Source organism: Trichoderma ghanense, assembly GCF_004382785.1.
Source record: "Trichoderma ghanense strain CCMA-1212 chromosome Unknown scaffold_5, whole genome shotgun sequence".
In the NCBI taxonomy this organism is placed as follows: domain Eukaryota; kingdom Fungi; phylum Ascomycota; class Sordariomycetes; order Hypocreales; family Hypocreaceae; genus Trichoderma; species Trichoderma ghanense.
Window position 1 is genome coordinate 1,050,871 of NW_027395668.1, and position 17,306 is coordinate 1,068,176.

General features: G+C 47.3%; 5 protein-coding genes across 5 annotated transcripts; 2 read left to right on the forward strand and 3 right to left on the reverse strand.

Annotated features, from left to right (window-relative positions):
* Positions 1-215: 215 nt before the first annotated feature.
* Positions 216-1,434, reverse strand: CCMA1212_005324 (Protein-ribulosamine 3-kinase; the record flags this gene model as incomplete). Its single annotated transcript, XM_073702587.1, has 4 exons — positions 1,360-1,434; positions 611-1,300; positions 427-553; positions 216-309 (listed from the first exon to the last, which is right to left on the reverse strand). The coding sequence occupies exons 1-4, from the start codon at positions 1,430-1,432 to the stop codon at positions 216-218; spliced, it is 984 nt and encodes a 327-aa protein (XP_073558885.1). The 5' UTR covers positions 1,433-1,434.
* A 531-nt stretch (positions 1,435-1,965) lies between these two features.
* Positions 1,966-2,499, reverse strand: CCMA1212_005325 (Bifunctional protein RIB2; the record flags this gene model as incomplete). The annotated part of the gene is made up of 1 exon (XM_073702588.1): positions 1,966-2,499. The coding sequence occupies one exon, from the start codon at positions 2,497-2,499 to the stop codon at positions 1,966-1,968; it is 534 nt and encodes a 177-aa protein (XP_073558649.1).
* A 506-nt stretch (positions 2,500-3,005) lies between these two features.
* Positions 3,006-10,828, forward strand: CCMA1212_005326 (uncharacterized protein; the record flags this gene model as incomplete). The annotated part of the gene is made up of 4 exons (XM_073702589.1): positions 3,006-3,008; positions 3,074-7,828; positions 8,655-9,449; positions 9,512-10,828. The coding sequence occupies 4 exons, from the start codon at positions 3,006-3,008 to the stop codon at positions 10,826-10,828; spliced, it is 6,870 nt and encodes a 2,289-aa protein (XP_073558883.1).
* A 221-nt stretch (positions 10,829-11,049) lies between these two features.
* CCMA1212_005327 (uncharacterized protein) lies at positions 11,050-13,291 on the reverse strand (the record flags this gene model as incomplete). The annotated part of the gene is given in 8 exon segments (XM_073702590.1): positions 11,050-11,265; positions 11,323-11,363; positions 11,375-11,926; positions 11,986-12,060; positions 12,118-12,305; positions 12,392-12,480; positions 12,579-12,753; positions 13,107-13,291. Coding segments are annotated over 8 exon segments (1,521 nt in total), but the record flags the coding sequence as incomplete, so codon positions are not given.
* Positions 13,292-14,237: 946 nt separating this feature from the next.
* CCMA1212_005328 (uncharacterized protein) lies at positions 14,238-14,680 on the forward strand (the record flags this gene model as incomplete). Its single annotated transcript, XM_073702591.1, has 2 exons — positions 14,238-14,479; positions 14,533-14,680. The coding sequence occupies 2 exons, from the start codon at positions 14,238-14,240 to the stop codon at positions 14,678-14,680; spliced, it is 390 nt and encodes a 129-aa protein (XP_073558877.1).
* Between the last annotated feature and the right edge of the window lie 2,626 nt (positions 14,681-17,306).

Here is a 17,306-nt window from a genome sequence, read left to right on the forward strand (position 1 = left end):
TAAAAAATATTAAGATATATAAGAAATATATTATTTATTAACTTAATAGTTAAGTTTTATTTAATTTTACTGAATATAATAAAGAATTATTATTATTTTAAAATTATATATTTTTGGGATTTAAGGTGGCACACTGTAATCCGTTCGCAGACTTTTGTCCACTTACTGTACCTACACTTTTGGCGTTAACATCAATTAGGCCGTAATAAATTCCACTAACCATATCTCTCGACCAAATCTCTCATAACATCAAGGACCCTGTTAAGCTCATTAGCCGCCAAACTAGACAGTAGGCTGAGAATGGCCTCACTGTGTGCGAAGTGTCTCGTTATCAACAAAAAGCGCTGATACATGTGTGTCAAACCTCCTAGCTTGATATCAGCTACGTAGATCACGAGGAAGGAAAAGAGTTTCTGAGTGTCTCACAGCCTATAGAGGTCTAGGCGGCCTTCAAAATCCTCTTCCGGCGGCGAAATCTGGGCGAATGTGTTGTAGGCAGCAACGTACTCATCCCCAAACCTATTGCAAGCCGGTCGCCACTGGCCAAACTCATCTTCAAATCCAAGTTATTTAGCATAGGTAACCGCAAGTGTTTCGTAGGAGAACGTACATTCGTTGTGCGCGAAGAAGCAGCACGCATCAAAGACAAGAGGCTGGTCGCTGTCGACATCAATCCCTGCATTTGCGTACCAAAGGTCTCCATGAACAAGTGAAGGTTTCACTACTCGACCGTCACTCTCGAGAGGCCTCAGGAGCCTCGGGATGACCTTTTCGAACAGAGCACGGGAGAGGACATCGAGCTCCTCACTAGGACCTTTCCTTTCAATCTCCAGGTCAAGCGCCTGTCTCATGGTCTTGGCGAAAAATGCCTCCCAGCTATCTTCCCATGCCACGAACTGGGGTAGGTTTCCTGCGTAGGTGGTGATGTGGAATCCGAACTTGCCAGTAGGCGATACGCTTTTCTGGTGCAGCGTTGACAGAAGAGCGGCAAATTTGTGAGGGTCAGGCATATCGTCGGTCATTTCTCGAAATTCGCAGAGGAAGAAGTGAGTGTCTGCTATCGTCTTGTAAGTGCCGCAAGCGATGGGCCTTGGGACAAATTCTGGCAGCACGTTGTGCATCGCGCTCATTGAGTGGAATTCACCCCTAGTCATATTCATGCCTAGTTCTTTGGAAATGACCTTGACGAAGAAGGACTGCGGTGTACCATCGCGGAGCTGAACATCGATACGGCCTGTCTGCGCCCAGAAGCTTACGCCGTGGTTCTCGGTGGATGTGACCTTGCATCCTTCCGGCAGTTCTTGGGAGGCAGTCAATATGAAGACGATCTTGTGAGTTCGCCGAGGGCTTGTAGCTTACCCCTCAGCAAGGCTGGGTCTATTTTGGTATTGCCCGCCCCGAATTCAAGGCCATCTGCGCCGTTGTAGTTCATTCCTGTGTCAAAGAATGTGCCGAATCTGTTCAGCGTCCCGCTGGTTGGAGATCATCAGGCTCTCGGAGACGCGGGGTTTATTATATATAGGCGGCGTTTCTGGATGCCCCCACCATCATGGTCGAGTAGCCTGTTGCAGGCGAGCTCCCCCTCTGGGCGGCTCGAGTCCTGCCGAATACACCCACCGCAGGACACGACCTCGAAGGAGAATGTCACGGAACGACGTGTGGACGCCGATTCTCGCGGCCAACGGCACACAATACCCAGTGCCACGAATCTTTTTCAATTCTAAGTTTCTATTTTGTCAGACAGTGGTGAGAAGCATCCTAGGCGGTGTTAATGAATTGATGATAATTATCTAAGGAGCAAGAGCTTCTTGACAGATGCACCGAGGCTACATCTCGTTGCGCGACATTCTATGTATTTATGCCAATTTCGTCCCTAATTAACAATAAGGGAGTGAAAATAAACTAGAGCCGGTGGCTGGACGGACCGTCCGGGTGTTTCCGCAACCTCATTCTTTTTCTTGGTCTTCAGTGCCCAGTCATTGAGATCTCGGTGATTCTGTCACGCCAATGTTCAACAGGGAACACGACCTTGACACCGTTTGCCTCCAGCCTTTCCTGCCCGTCATTGTGCGCGATAAACGTCCCTGGCTCCTTGATTCCCACGTAGACAGTCTTGATAGCGCTCTTAAGTCTCAAGATCCTAGTCACGCAAGTCGTGTTGCCGCTAAGTCTCTCGTTGCATGGCTCCATGGTCGTGTACAGCGCCGTGTTGGCCGGAAGGACCTCATGGATGCGTTCCTCAGAGAGGTTGTGCTCGTCGGCGATCTTGATAAAACAACACTGCTCTGCGTGTGTGGTGCCTGGATCTCCCTTGTAATCTCGCGGATATTCAAGAGAGTATCCTGTCGATAGGACCTTTCCCTTATCGGCGTCGACAAGTACGGCTCCGACGCAGAATTTGTTGGCAGCCGGCGGTGATTTTTGTGCCTGAATGAGAGCAAACTCCATGAAAGCCTCATGGTCGCCAACCGCGAAGGTTGGATTCGTCTGTGAACTCATAGTAAATAATTCTCTAAAATGATACACAATGCGCGGACAATCCCTCTTATAGGCCAAATCAATACAGCATCATCAAGAGATGGCAAAGAAGGTACAGGTCAATGGGGGTGTTCTTGAAATCTTGGGTGCGCGATTTTAGGGTACTAGGGGGGTCTCTAAAACGACCGCGTTTCCCGTGATAGCTCCACTATCACGGGAAACGCGGTCGTTTTGGAAACCCCCCTAGTAGATACATGCAGTTGTCTTTCCCGAGCCTGTTGGTGGCATCAACAGGCGGTTAAAGCAACCGGCTGATTGGTAGTTCGAAGGGGGAGGGAGTCTGATCACCTGCTACGTGCTTCAATCGCGAGGTGATTGAGCACTACCAAGAGTCTGTCCTGAAACAACTCTCATTGTACTATTGTTCCATTATTCTTTTGAAGGGACAGACCATCGTGCCGACGTCACCTTGGATGAGTCTGGGCAACCGAGATTGGCGCCCCACGCATTGAGTTCTGCGGACTACAATGGTCAACTCTCACCTCCTTAGCCTCCTGGGAACCTTAAAATCATACCAGATCGCTGACTGTACTAGTTCTTTCGAAAGGAGCGGCGCACAAAGCCCGACCTACATCCCGACAGTCCCTCAAGTAGTCGCGACTCGCCCAGGAGCTCAAGGAGCCTGTTTCCTCTGTCAACAACCCTGTCCAGGACGTCAACCACCTCGGGCGATCAAGCGGAGGGCGTGAACGGCCCGCTTGGACTGAGCCTCCTCTATTCCCCGACGGCGCCGGAGATCGACTTCATCTTCGTCCATGGCCTAGGTGGCAATTCCAGTAAAACATGGAGCAAGTCGTCTCTGCAGTCTCTTTTTTGGCCCAAGGAGTGGCTCTCCAAAGACCCCGCATTCAAGAACGTCCGCATCCATAGCTATGGGTACGATTCGTCCTACTTGAAGGGCAAGGAGGACTGCTTGAATGTACATCACATTGGCAAGTCATTCCTAGGTGCGATCAGTACTTCGCCATGCATCGCCAATTCCAGGACATCCGTCGTTGTCATCGGCCACAGCATGGGTGGCTTGGTAATGAAGAAAGCATATATCCTTGCGAAACAAGACCCAGTGCACAAGGCGCTGGCTGGGCGATTCGCAGCATTCTATTTCCTGGCCACGCCGCATCGAGGTGCCGACTCAGCAAAGATGCTGAAGAACCTCCTCAGGGTTGCGTACGACCGCGCTTATATTGGCGATCTGGAACCGAACTCTGGGGCGGTCCAAGTGATCAATGACGAATTTCGTCATCTTTCGGCCGGCCTTGAGCTTTGGTCGTTCTACGAAACGCAGAATATGAAACGCTTTAGCTCACTCATCGTCGATCCCGAGTCGGCCGTCCTCGGGTACCGTGAAGAGAAGCAGATACCTATGACTGCTGACCACCGCTCAATATGCAAGTTTGACACACCTGAAGACTCCAACTACGCCCTCCTACGAAACGCGCTCGCCTCTACTGTCAGCAAGATTTCCACGGCAATTCCGGAGCTGAAGCTGAAGCAAAGGCGTGAGAGGATCAAAAGTCTCAAGAAGTACCTGGAAGTTGCCGACGTCTTGGATAATGATCTTGCAAACGTCTGCGAAGCTCGGATGCACGGGTCGTGCGGATGGATTTCGACCAAAGCCAGTTACGTCAAATGGAGAGATGGGGAATCCGGAAATGACAGGACGCTATGGGTCAAAGGCAAGCCAGCAACTGGAAAGTCTGTTCTCGCTGGCTATGTCATCGATCAGCTCAAAGAGTCCGGCCAGGCATGCAGCTACTTTTTCTTCAAACATGGAGACAAGTCGAAGTCCAACCTAGGTCGTTGTCTACGATCTCTGGCTTTTCAGATGGCTAGCTCCAATGTCGAAGCTAGTGATGCCATCCTAGAATTGCAGGCGGATGGTGTTTCCTTAGATCGTGTCGACGAACGTACCCTCTGGAGAATCCTCTTCCTTTCTGGCATTTTCCGGGCCACAATGACTCGACACTACTGGGTCATCGACGCCCTGGATGAGTGTTCCAATCCTCCGGTCCTTTTGCATGCCATTCTTTCCAACATGGACGAATCTATACCCCTGAGAATTCTCGTCACAAGTCGGGATACGGTCGATCTGGACCAAGGTTTCTCGGTCATTCCACGCAAACTAGTCCAGTCTTTGCCAATCTCGACGACAGACACAGAGCCAGATCTCAGGCTTTTGGTGGAGAGGAGGATCCAGGCCTTAGGAGTCGTGGGACCTGACGATCGAGGTACATTAGCCGAGAAGATTCTGGACAAATCTAGGGGCTCCTTCTTGTGGACAATCTTGGTGCTTGAGGAACTCCTACGCTGCCACAGCAGAAAGGAAATTCACCAGATTCTTGAAGACGTGCCGAGAGGCATGGAGTCACTATACAAGCGGACTTTAGACTACATGTCGCAGGCCACTCGTGGAAAGGAGCTGGCCAAAACCATTCTCATGTGGGCAGCATGCGCGGTTCGACCTATGACAATCAGCGAGCTGGACGGCGCTCTGACCCTGGACATCCACGACTCATTCCCAAGATTGGAGGAAAGCATCGCCGCGCTCTGTGGTCAACTGGTGGTCGTGGACAAATATGGGAGAGTTAAGATGGTGCATGAAACTGCCAGAGAATTCCTTGTAGCCGGCGGACTTGAGTCCGAGTTCTCCATCGAGAAAACTAAGGCGCACACACAGATGGCTCAGGTGTGTCTCAATTACCTTGTCGGGGAGGAAATGAAGCCTCCGAGGAACAGTCGACACCGTTCTTCGGCAAATTTACCAGCAACAAGACTAGATTTCGCCGCCTATGCATACACAGCATACTCATACCATCTCTCGAGGGCTGATCCGTTGGCGGCAGGGACGTTCCAGCTTGTCGTGCAATTCCTGAGATCCAACGTCCTCACTTGGATCGAAACAATTGCCGACTCTCGGAATCTCAATAACCTCATCCGCGCCTCAAAACATCTCAAAACCTACGTCAATGCGTGCGCCGGTGAGCGTTCACCACTAGACCCTCAGATACGAGCGCTCCGGCAGTGGACCACAGACCTTGCTCGGATTCCTGCCATGTTCGCCAACGCCCTCACGGTATCACCGTCAGCAATATACTCGTTGATACCCCCATTCTGTCCCACCGAGTCTATGGTATACAACACCGGGAGCTCAGGCCGGAGGCTCGCAGTGCTTGGCGCGTCTAACAAGCAATGGGATGATAGGCTGCTGTGCATCGATTTCCGTCAGGGCCAACCAAGGGCGTTGAGTTATGGAGACGAGTTCCTGGCCGTCGGTCTCAGTTCAGGAACTGTCGTATTGTACTACGCAACATCCTACCAGGAGTACAAGGTCTTTGAGCACGGTGAAGCTGTCAACTTCATTGCTTTCAAGACCAAAACTGACCTCGTAGCGACTTGTGGTATGAAGATGGCCAAGGTCTGGGACATCAGAAGTGGGCAAGTAGTGCACAGCTTCGCGAGCCCTCCGCGCCCGCTGGGGATGGAGTTCGATGGAGATACGCTCTTAATTGCGAGTCGCAACAACTACGTCGCGACTTGGGTTTTGGGACACGACGCCCGGCCGGAGTCGGCGCGGAGGCCATGGAGCGATACCGATACGCCAGAGACGAACCAAACGCCTCCGCGTGGGACCCCATGCGCACTGACTCTCTCTACCAGCCACGGAATGCTTGCTGTCGCTTACAGCGGCCAACCCATTACGTTATGGGACATGAGAGAGGACGCCTACGCTGGTAGCTGTGGCAAGAAGCTCTCCAGCGGAGAGACCAGCACGCATGTCGTCGTCGCGCTTGCTTTCAACCCCAACCCTGACATTAGCCTTCTCGCAGTCGCATACCTCGATGGTGATCTTGCCCTCCTTGACCCCTTTGCCGATCAGCAGCTGGAATGTTTTCGTGCCAACTGCCACACCCTCGCCCCAAGTCCCAATGGACGTCTCCTCGCAGCGGGTGGTGCAAATGGGATTATCCACGTTTACGAATTTGATACATTCAAGCTCCTCTATCGGGTCAAGTCGTCCAACTCGTATATCAAGCAGCTTGCCTTTACCAGAGACAGTATGCTTCTTGCCGACATACGAGGCGCCCAGTGCACTGTCTGGGAACCTGAAGCTCTGTTGCGGGAGTCCCTGAGCGATGACAGCAGCGGGGCCACTTCCACTACATTGGTCGAGACGGTTTCCATGGAAGCCAAAGCGAAGATCACTGCCATGGTGGTCCATCACACGTCCGAAGTTGTCTTTTGCGGAAAAGATGATGGATCAGTCGTACTGTATGAGCGGAAAATGGCAGCGAACTTGGGGACTCTCTACAGCCACAAGTCACCAGTCCGCCTGTTGGCCTGGATTGAACGGAGAGACGCCCTCCTTAGCGTCGATGCCTCCAACAGGATCTTCCTACACAGAATCCAGAAGTCAGCAGACAAAGGTTGGCTCAGTGATCTGACGGTACTCTTCAAGTCCCGCCTCGATTCCGAGAAGGCAATCATAGATGTGCTAGTAGGAGAAATGGCAGCGAAGTTTCTGGTATCGACTCGCGAGTCTGATCATCTGTTCAACTTGGACAGTGGTAACTATGAGAGAGAGCGGACATATCCACAAATACCAGGAATCCGCAAATGGCTCCCTCATCCAGAATCCTCTCTACATCTGGTTTGTGTCGACAACGTCAAAGTCTGCGCCTACTGCTGGAGTGACTGGTCTGAAGTTTCATCTATTGCATTGTCGTTGGACAACGACACGGCAGAGCTCAAAAGCGCGATACTCTATTCGCTCGGCCAAAAACAAAGAATCATGCTGGACTTGTTACATCCGAACAGCTCCGTCGACACCAACAGGATTGCGATAATTGACGCAGACTGCCTCGCCGTCGGAAACAAGGATAGCAGCTCGCTAGGGAAGCAATTGGATGCTGTGGCGGCGTTAGATCAACTTGCCACGGATGAAAACGGGGAGAATATGGTCACGACATCGAGTCCAGCCGCTCCGCTTCATTCACGGACGACGACATTCGAACTAAGCGTTGCCCATGTCATCGGAATTGACGAATCGAAGAAACTCGTATTCTTGAACCGGTCTTTTTGGGTGTGCTCTGTTGATCTTGGCGAGAACGGGTTAGAGATCGCGCAACGCAAAGATTCCCCGACGATAGAGGTCTTTGGGCACTTTTTCGTCCCATACGATTGGTTCGCTGGGAAGAGGGACATTGTTTGTGCCTTGACAAAGAGAGATATTATGTTGACTCGGAGTGGCGACCTGGCGGTGATTAGGGGCGGCCTTGACCATGCTGAGAGAGTGAGTATAGAATAAGAGACTAAACTGAAGGGATATATCTTACCCCAAAACCCAAATCGCGGGTAGAAGGCGCGAAGTGAAGTGGTGTGAGATTCTGAATGTTCCTTCGCTGGCGTACTTTACAAGCGGGCACAATGGACCAGTGTTCAAGCATCTTATTCGATCTACGGTGTGCCCGCCAGGCGTCAATTGCACAGTCAAGACTTCGTTGAGTCAAGCCAGATAAGATGTATGTGAACGATGTTCTAACTCAAGGCGAACTTACCACCGAAAAACAATTTTCATCATGTACTACAGCTGAGAGGAAATAACAGCAATGCATCTAGCGGTGGGATCAAAAGTTTATAACCGAACAATCCATCTCTTCAACCCAGTAACTCGAGCAAAGTGATCCCTGGAGCTACTGAGTTCATGTACAAAAGGATGCTTGTTCAACTGGAACACAGGCTAAATACTTGGGAATTATGGCATTTGAGAGGGTGCTCATCCATTCCATTCTCTGCGGCCGTAAATAGCTGGTTGATATGGTTCCGAGGCAATCTACTCCTCGAAGATTCGCCGAGCCTGTCACGAGTTGTACGATCACTCACCTGCGTACGGCAACAGGGTGCCACACCCAAAGCCTTTATGATCCTTCACAAAAGTCACAGCGAAATCACCCATGTAGCGATCCCTGAACATATTTGACGCTCGTTCCACTCCACAGCCAGTAGGATTCTGCGGACCCCGCCATCTCCTCCCGCAGGCAGCGACAGCTTAAGAGCGAAACCCGCCTCCATCTGCATAAGACCAGCCAGGGATTTCTTCTCTCTCTACTACATGGTAGACACATATTTCGTTCCTTTTAAGCGCAGTCATCTTGAACATGGAGCCTCAAGAGAGGGTCAACATACGATCGCCGGCTGGAGCAGCCGCCGTCTACAAGGATGTTAATCAGCTTGACTCGCTCAGCGAAGAAATACGCGTGCTTCATCTAGAATGCGGCTCAGACTCGTCCCTTCTGCAGTGCACCCTCCATCGAGTCTCTCTTCGGTCCGATCCGCCGCCGAAATACGAGGCGCTGAGCTACACATGGGGTGACGAAAACGATCGAAGAGAGATTGCCGTCAACGGTTACATCGTTGATGTTGCCGTCAATCTTTATTCAGCTCTTCGCCGGCTCAGACTGGAGAACGAAACCCGCGTCTTGTGGATTGATGCTCTATGCATCAACCAAACAGACTTGGATGAGCGCTCGCAACAGGTGCAGCTGATGAGAAACATCTATACCATGTGCGACCGAACAGTGATATGGATTGGCGACACGCCAGAAGACATGTCGCCTACTTGGGAGACGCATTGGTCCGGAGACGAGGAAGATGATGAGTCGATGGACTGGTTCTGGGATGAGTTTTATCCAGAAGCTGATCGCGCCAGTGGTGATGGAAACGATTTCGACTGCATCTTTCACGCATTCGCAAATATCAGGCTATTCTCTAGCGGTCATCTTTCCGATCAGCCACTCTTCACAGACCTGACAGGAGATGAGTTCTCATATCCCGTGTCATATCGGGACTATTGTTGTCAGGTCGTCGATGCGCTCACCCCTTTCTATCAAAGTCCCTGGTGGACGAGAATTTGGGTCAGCCTCTTCAGTCTTCCTCTCATTTCTTCTCGGGTTCAAGCTAAAATATCGGAATGCAGACTGTCCAAGAGATCATCCTTCCTGCAAAGGCAACATTCCTCTATGGGCCAATCGCAATCGACATGTCTTTTCTCCTTGATGCATTTTCTTCCCTCACCGGCCACATGTTTGGGTCATGTTGTTCAGAGGTGTTTTCAAGCAGCAGCTTCAGCGTCAGGAAATGCCTGAGAAGGCTGGGAAGTGCTCTGACAAACATCAAGAACATAAGGACTAGTCATGGTAACGGGGTAAGCGTAGATCTTTGGGAGACCATGACCACATTTCGGGCCAGGTTCGCAACGGATAACCGGGATAAAGTCCATGGTGTCTTGGGTCTGGTCAACTCATGGCCGGGGCAACCGATCATTCCCAATTACAGAACGACGGCTGAAGCAATCTATTGTCAAACCGTCATCTCGACTGCTACTGGGACAAAGTCTCTTCTGCCTCTCCATTTCCCGCTCCAGAAGAATGCCTGCCCCGGACTTCCTTCATGGTGCGTGGACTGGACCGCAGCCAGTGGACTGGCTGATCAGCTCAATGACTACCAATGGAGCCAACAACAGTTTCAAGTCTTTCCAACTCACGGAAAAGACCAATTCCGTTTGATCCCTCATGCCGACAACCGCATTCTTGAAGTTAGTGGGCGTCGTGGTGATAGGGTGGCTTCAATTGGCAGAATATGCCAGGGCAATGATCCAAGTGACAAGCGCAAGTCTTACTGCGATTGGTTTCTTCTTGCGGACCTTCATCGCAACCCATCAAAGTTGAACCCTGCCGGGTGTCCAAACTTTGAAGCCTTTTGGAGGTGTCTCTGCTGGGATATCATCATGCGCATGCGAGAGGATGCTATAGTAGTATCTGAAAGGTCCACCGGTACTCAAAGCTACGAAGCTTTTGTGGGCTATTGTCACAGCTCACTCAAGTCCGTTTTTCATCCTGAAGGGCTGTCTCGGGCTGAACGACAGGCTGTATTGCAGCTCGATCCCAAATTCCAGACGACGGAGGATACGGATTGGGGTCATTACTCGCAGCCCGACTTCCTCACCGAGCAGTTGATCAATGGTTTGACTCTCAACACGACCATGTTCGTGACGGATTCAGGATACTTTGGTCTTGGACCCCCAGAGACACAAGTGGGAGACGAGGTTTGGTGTCTCTTTGGAGGCCAGATGCCCTTCGTCCTCAGACCACTGGGGGCAAAACAGGAACTCCTCCCGGGCCAAGGAGAAAGACAACTTCATCAGGTGTTTGGAATTTGTTATGTACATGGTATCATGGATGGTGAAATCGCGAATGATGAGAATATTCCGGCTGAGGTCTTGTATCTAGCTTGAATGAAGATGATCTGGAAATCTCAGCATGTCGATGATAGACTTGCACAAGACGATAAACCAGATTGCTCTATTTGATAGCGTTCTCATCGAACAAAGGTTTCTCAGCTCTATCCCATCATCGACATCCCTGAAACCCCTCGCCGACAGCAGTATCAATTCCAGCGCTTCTCTAGAGTTCCCGCACAGCCCTTAGCTCAATATTGTTCGACTTATCCAGAGTGCTATAATTCCCTGCTCTCCTTCTGCGTTGGTAGGAAGTTAGAGAGAGCACCCTGGTTGAACCTGAGCAAGCTGATCAGCGCAAGCCCGAAGCCCATGCCAACGGTGAACATTGCTCGAAGTACGTTGAAGACCGACCACCCACGCTGCTTACACACGACATGTAGAGCGGTCATCAAGATCAATACCAGGCCGGCCGTAATGAACCCATAGATTAACTTGTAGGACAGATTAGCTGGGGAGCATCTTGCAACTGAGACGTCGGGAGGACTTACGACCGTTCTGAACTTGTGTGCAGTGGCCAGATATGCAGCGTCTGCGGCAGACTGTACATCAGTGGACCCGGGCTCCTCTGCAGGTGCAGCGAGGCTGAACAGGCAAATATGCCATTTAAGATAGTTTGCGCGAGATCTCCTGTGCCATTGAGCCAAGGAGCCATTTCTGCGTCATTGTTGGGCAATCGGCCACTCTCGGTCCAGAAGGAATTGGGAAGAGCAAGCAGGCTCTTGTACGTCCTCTCGACGTCATCCCAAGCTGCGATCTCATCTTCCGGAGAGTATGGCTCCAACAGCTCCGTGACCGTTTCATTAAGTGCCTGGACCACGCCTCTCGTGGCTGGGTTAGTGGGTAGCTCGTGCGTGATGTCGGCAATGCTTTGGGCGGCTGACTTGATCGACTGAAGCACCTGAGACCAGGCGATAAACTGGTTCCCGCCCTCTAGAAGAAGTTCTAGAGCGACATGGAATGAGAGATGCCAGGAAACCCACAGCATTTGCCGCGTATGAGCCAATCTGCCAGAATGCATCCAGTCGGAGTACATCTGGTAGGCAAAGTAGATCAAGGCAACTGCGCATGTGACTACACCAATGAGAGCGGCGGCTATGAAGACCATTGGCCAAAAGCGCAAGAATATTGAGGTGAGCAATGGATTCGCGTACACCACATGTTGCCGCTGGACTTCATGAAGGTGTTCTTCACAAGTGTCTGGATGTTTCGGGCTATGATGATTGCTCCTATGTGGCTTGTTAGCATATGCCCAACCCAACCATCTTTGGCATATCCAAACATACCCTCACCAAGAATAATCAACGTAAGTAGATTCATGTGCTCGCTTAGATCCGTATCAGACAAGCTAAGCGCTTTGATACAGGAGAGCCCAAGATGGATCACAACCTCTGTTATTGGCCCAATATACCAGCTGACAGTAACAACTGAGCTTGTTTCATCGATAGAGAGGAAAGATAGTGTCAAGTATATTCTGAGTAGGCCTTAGTTAGTATGAACATCGGGAAAACGTTGGACTCTTGGCCATATAATTTAGCAAGGAGGAAAGGTTTCACTTACACGGCAAACAGCAGGTGAAAACCTCTTGCAATCATGAGCGACTTTCTGCCCTCTCTGTGCTCGCCAATCTGGAAGACAATCATGAAATACTAAAGCGCGAGCATAAACCGGGACACTATAAGGAATAGAGCTAGAGTTGACTGCGCTGTCAGCTCAAGTCGATCTGGAAACGAGCTGGAATGTGCACCGTACACATGGCCCGGAAGACAGATTTTGCTTCCTTGATAAAGTCAAACGGGCCGAGTTCCGCAAAGCCAACCATGACAGCCAAATGCACGGCACGACAAACTCGCTCCCAGACGCTGTCTGTAACGTAGGGGAGATTGTATAGGGTTTTCAAGAGCCAGGTTGTCCAGAGAAGTCTATCGTAAGGTTAGCAACGTCCAGTATCAAGAGTTCTGTCTTTGTTTCATGTGCAGACAAGATGCATCCCACCAATGATCCCAGACTTGAAGCATCATCGATCGTATGGACTTGGACAGCAGAGTGAGTTAGTTTGTGCACGAATTAGCTGCATCGCGGCCGCAAATACCGTTGAGAAAACACTCAGATGTGCGGCAAACCAAAGGCCGTAGAAGAGCTTTTTGACTTATTAGTGGAATCTTCACATAGGTACAAAAGTTGTTATGACACTCACCTCAAGAGTTCAAGAAGTCTCATGCTAACATCTCTGCATCAGCAATGTTTCTGCAAAAAAATGGCTCGCAACTTGTACCTTGGCAAACTCCAAACCATCGTCAGCATCAATATCAGCAATGAAGTGAGACTCCCTGGAGTTTTTAAGTGCTGCCTCTTCGATGTTATTTCTTCGGCTAGTGGACTTTTGGTCAGTTGAAGGCTGGTGCTGGCATAAGCGGCCGCTTCAGGACCCTGGCCATGAGCCAGGGTATTGACAGAACAACTGTTAAGAAAAGAGTAAGGAAAAAAAGAATGCAAATGAAGTTACTAGAGTAGGAAGATTGTCATCATCATATTACAAAATGAACTTGTAGCTGAAAGTGCCTATTTATTTTATTGGTAATCCCTCTCACAAGGTGTAGCGTTTTCCGCCAATCCCATTGCGCTGGAAGGATTCGATGTCAGCGTCAGAGTTACGGCCCAGGCTGTCGAATCCTCTGCCTATCGCCTTATTGATGAGCATGTCGTTATAATTGTAGATTGTTCATCAACTGAAACAACCAATCAAGGACAAGATAGGCCACTCGTATGCTATTCACGTCACTGACCCCCGGCCATTTGCAGAGCAAGACCTGTAAGATCTGTAGCCACTTCACAGACCTGACGATCTCCATTACCCGATTCGGACAACAAGGCGGTAGGAAGCCAATCAGATCTGCGCAATTTCCGGGTCGGCTGAGTGCTTGAACTTGGAAGCCATTATTAGTCTAGTTGGTTAGGTTCGATTTCTACCGACGCCACTTTGTGGTCGCTGGCAACTCTTCCATGTCCCGGGGACCGTGCTCACGGGAAGACCGTATCATCTATGTTGATGCCCAGCCTCTCCTAGGCAAGAAGAGTCCTACGCGCGCAGCTGCAGACCACTGTACGGGTGAACAGGGATGCCGTATACTCCGTCATGCGGACCGATGCTTTAGCAAAAAGTAGTATCTCACACCGGCAACAGTGCGAAATGAAGAGAAATGATCATGTTTTCCTTATTCGGATATCATTGCGGCCTCCTTTTTTTGTAAAAGGCCGGCAGAGTACTCAAGAAAGTTATATAAAGATGTCACACCGTAGCTTCTCAATCACCTTCACCGCTCTTATATTTTCCAGACCTTGACGACGAGCAACGTCAGCACAACTGACATTTTCCGTCTCTCTTTTCCCCTTTACGAAAACCATCATGCGGTTCTTCAACGCGAAGTTGTGGCTTCCAGCATTGCTTGCTCTCCGAGTTAATGCGGTGAATGTCCAAGCCAATTCTCCCAACTGCACAGCCAAGACGCAGTTCTTCACGCAGCTGGTTGAAGTTGACCATAATTCGACTGCAAATGGAACTTTCCCGCAACAGTATAAGATGCTCAAACCTCACTTCAAGCCTGGAGGTCCTACTTCTTACTATCAGCAAGCCGAAACTGGAATATTGTCTTGTTTCGTATGAAAAGGCATAATCCTCAGCTACACGCGAACCCTTGCAGTGCTAAACCTCAGAAAGTGGTCAATATAACCCTCAGTGCAAAGAATCCGATCGAAATCGTCAACGCGACCCTGACTTTGCGAAACCCGCCAGATTTGGTTCCTTGCATCGCCTGGGATTCGGATCAGTCTTCAGAAGCAACTCTGTAGAAAGCCCCCTTCAACTATCTTCTGTGCAATTGCTTCCCCTTGAGCGTGAACGAGGTTCGGGAAAGGAATCAGATCCCATGACGTGCGAGATGTTGCACGTGCCCTGGCATGTGCCTTGGCCAGTCAGGGCCATTAGCCTATAACACCAGGATCCATAGGATCCCGTTTGTTTCCTTCCTTCTTCTTTAATAGCCTAGCCTAGCCTAGATTAAGTCATATTCTTAATCTTAATAGAGCTTACTTATTCCACAGGTTATAAGCCCTCTTGCAACCTGCTAAATTATAATTTTAACCTTGTTTTTTCACATATTTATAACTTTTAATACTAATAAGTTATTATGTTTATTTTAACTAATTTTCTGCCTAAAGTCAGGACTGGAAGGTTGTTTTATCCTCTTCTACTTTAAGGAGCTTAGAGGCTTTATTTATCTTATTTAATTAGGCTAATATTAAAGAGATCTTTATCTCCAGACCCTCTATAAGAAGAATTTAAAGAATCGTTATTAAACATTATAATATAACCTTTTAACGCTATAGATAAGGCCCTTAAAGCCCTTAGGGCTAATTTTCTCCTAGCAGCTATATAATTATAAGGAGCTAATAACTAGGATGCATAGCTCTAGATATTAAAAGTTAACACGGCCCTTATAGGCCTTTAGGGCGTTATTAAGGGCATAGAGCCTAGGCTAGATAAGGAAGCTATATTACAGGTAAAAGGTGCTTAGAATTAAAAGGATATAATAGCTATAGGCTTTATCCTTAATAACTTATTAATTAAGATCTATATAAAGCTAGATTATAAAGGATTTAATAGTAATAAATTATTTATAAAGGAGTTGCTTACTTTAATAAAGACTATTATCCTTAAGGCTTTAGCTAAAGGTATATTTATAACTATTTAAGAGTTTAACTAGCTAAATTAAAGCTACTATATATCTTTTAAAGCCTATATGTTAGCTTTAATAAAGGCATGGACTTACATTACTTATAAGTATTTAAACGCACTTAAAGTATAGTTTATAATAGTTGCCTTTATAAGACTTAAATATATAAATAAGACTTAGTATAAAAACTAGACTGCAGACCTTTATTAAGGCAAAAAGATTAGTAAAGATAAACTTATTAAGTTCCTACACTCCTAAGCTAATAAAGAAGCTTGTTTAAAGAGGATGTTTAGCATATTTAAGCCACCTCCTATATCCTTAACCTTATTTAAAGATAAGGGCCTAGCTAAAGGTAATAATAATAATATAAAGATAAAAAAGTTAGAATATAGCTGCATAGTCTTAGCTAATTAAAAGGGTTATTTACTAGAAAATTACTAGCATCTTTATTTAAAGTAATGCCTATAAGAAACATATTTAAATTCGCGTTAAGGCTTTTATCCTTAAAGAGATTAAAAGGACTAGAAAGATAAGAAAGATAACGCCTAGCCTAACTAGATAAATAATAAGAAGGCACCTTTTAAAGGAAATTTAGATATTATAAAGGCTGGTTAGTTATTTATTAGTATAACTATTACTACTAATGTCCTTATTAAGCTAGACCAGGCTTTAGAGGAAGAAGATGTTATTAAGATACTTAGAGATAACTAGAATATTAACTTTACGCTTTTTAACTATAGCATTTACTATAATAATATTATTATTAACTTTAGTTATAATCTGCATTACTTTAATAACCTTAAATAGTTTATTTTCCTTTAAATGCTAGAGGAAGCTAGCATAATGGCTATATTTAACAGTAGCATCTTAAAGACTAAGGGCATAGGTATAATTATTATCCTATTATCTAATAACAGGACCTTTAAGCTTAAGAATATTGCCTTTACCCTAGAAGGTGCTGCTAATATAGTTAGCCCTAGAGCCTTTAAAAGAAAGGATATTTAGCATAACTTTATAAAAGGTTGTCTAGTGCTGTAGAAGAAGGAGATTATTATAATTATAGAAGTCTATTAAAAGCATAATATTACTATCCTTAAGAATAACACTCTACTAGTAAATAAATACTATAACTTTATAACACTGCCTTTTAAAGCGTTAACTATAAACATGGAATTTAGACTAATATATAAGAGGTTAGGCTATGCTAGTAAGGATTGCGTGTTAAAAGCTTGCTGTTAATCAGGAATTTAAATTAACCAGGCCACACTAAAGGATTTCTACTATAAAGCATACTATTTTATAAAGTTTAAAGCTATTATTAGTTGCATGCTATTAGTTAAGCTAACAGAATTCCTATAACATATTTTTTAAGATACTATTTCCTATATGCCTGTTAGCTATAAAGGATTTAAAATCTCTTTTTACAGCATTAATGCCTATACTAGGTACTAATAGCTAATCTTAGCTATATTAAGGAAAGACGCTATAAAGAAACTGTAAGGCTAGAAACGCTAGGTAGAAGTCTTTAGCAGAGGATATAAAGTTTAAGTTATAGCATTTAATAATGCTGGAGAATTTATATTTAATAAAGTTTAAGATTAGGCCTATAGGGATAGATTTATCTTAAAGACCTTGTCTGCCTACGCTTCTAAGTAAAACAGTATAATTAAACAAGCTGGTAAGACCCTTATAGACTTAGCAAGGACTATATGCCTAGAGATTAGCCTTTTAAAGACCCTCTG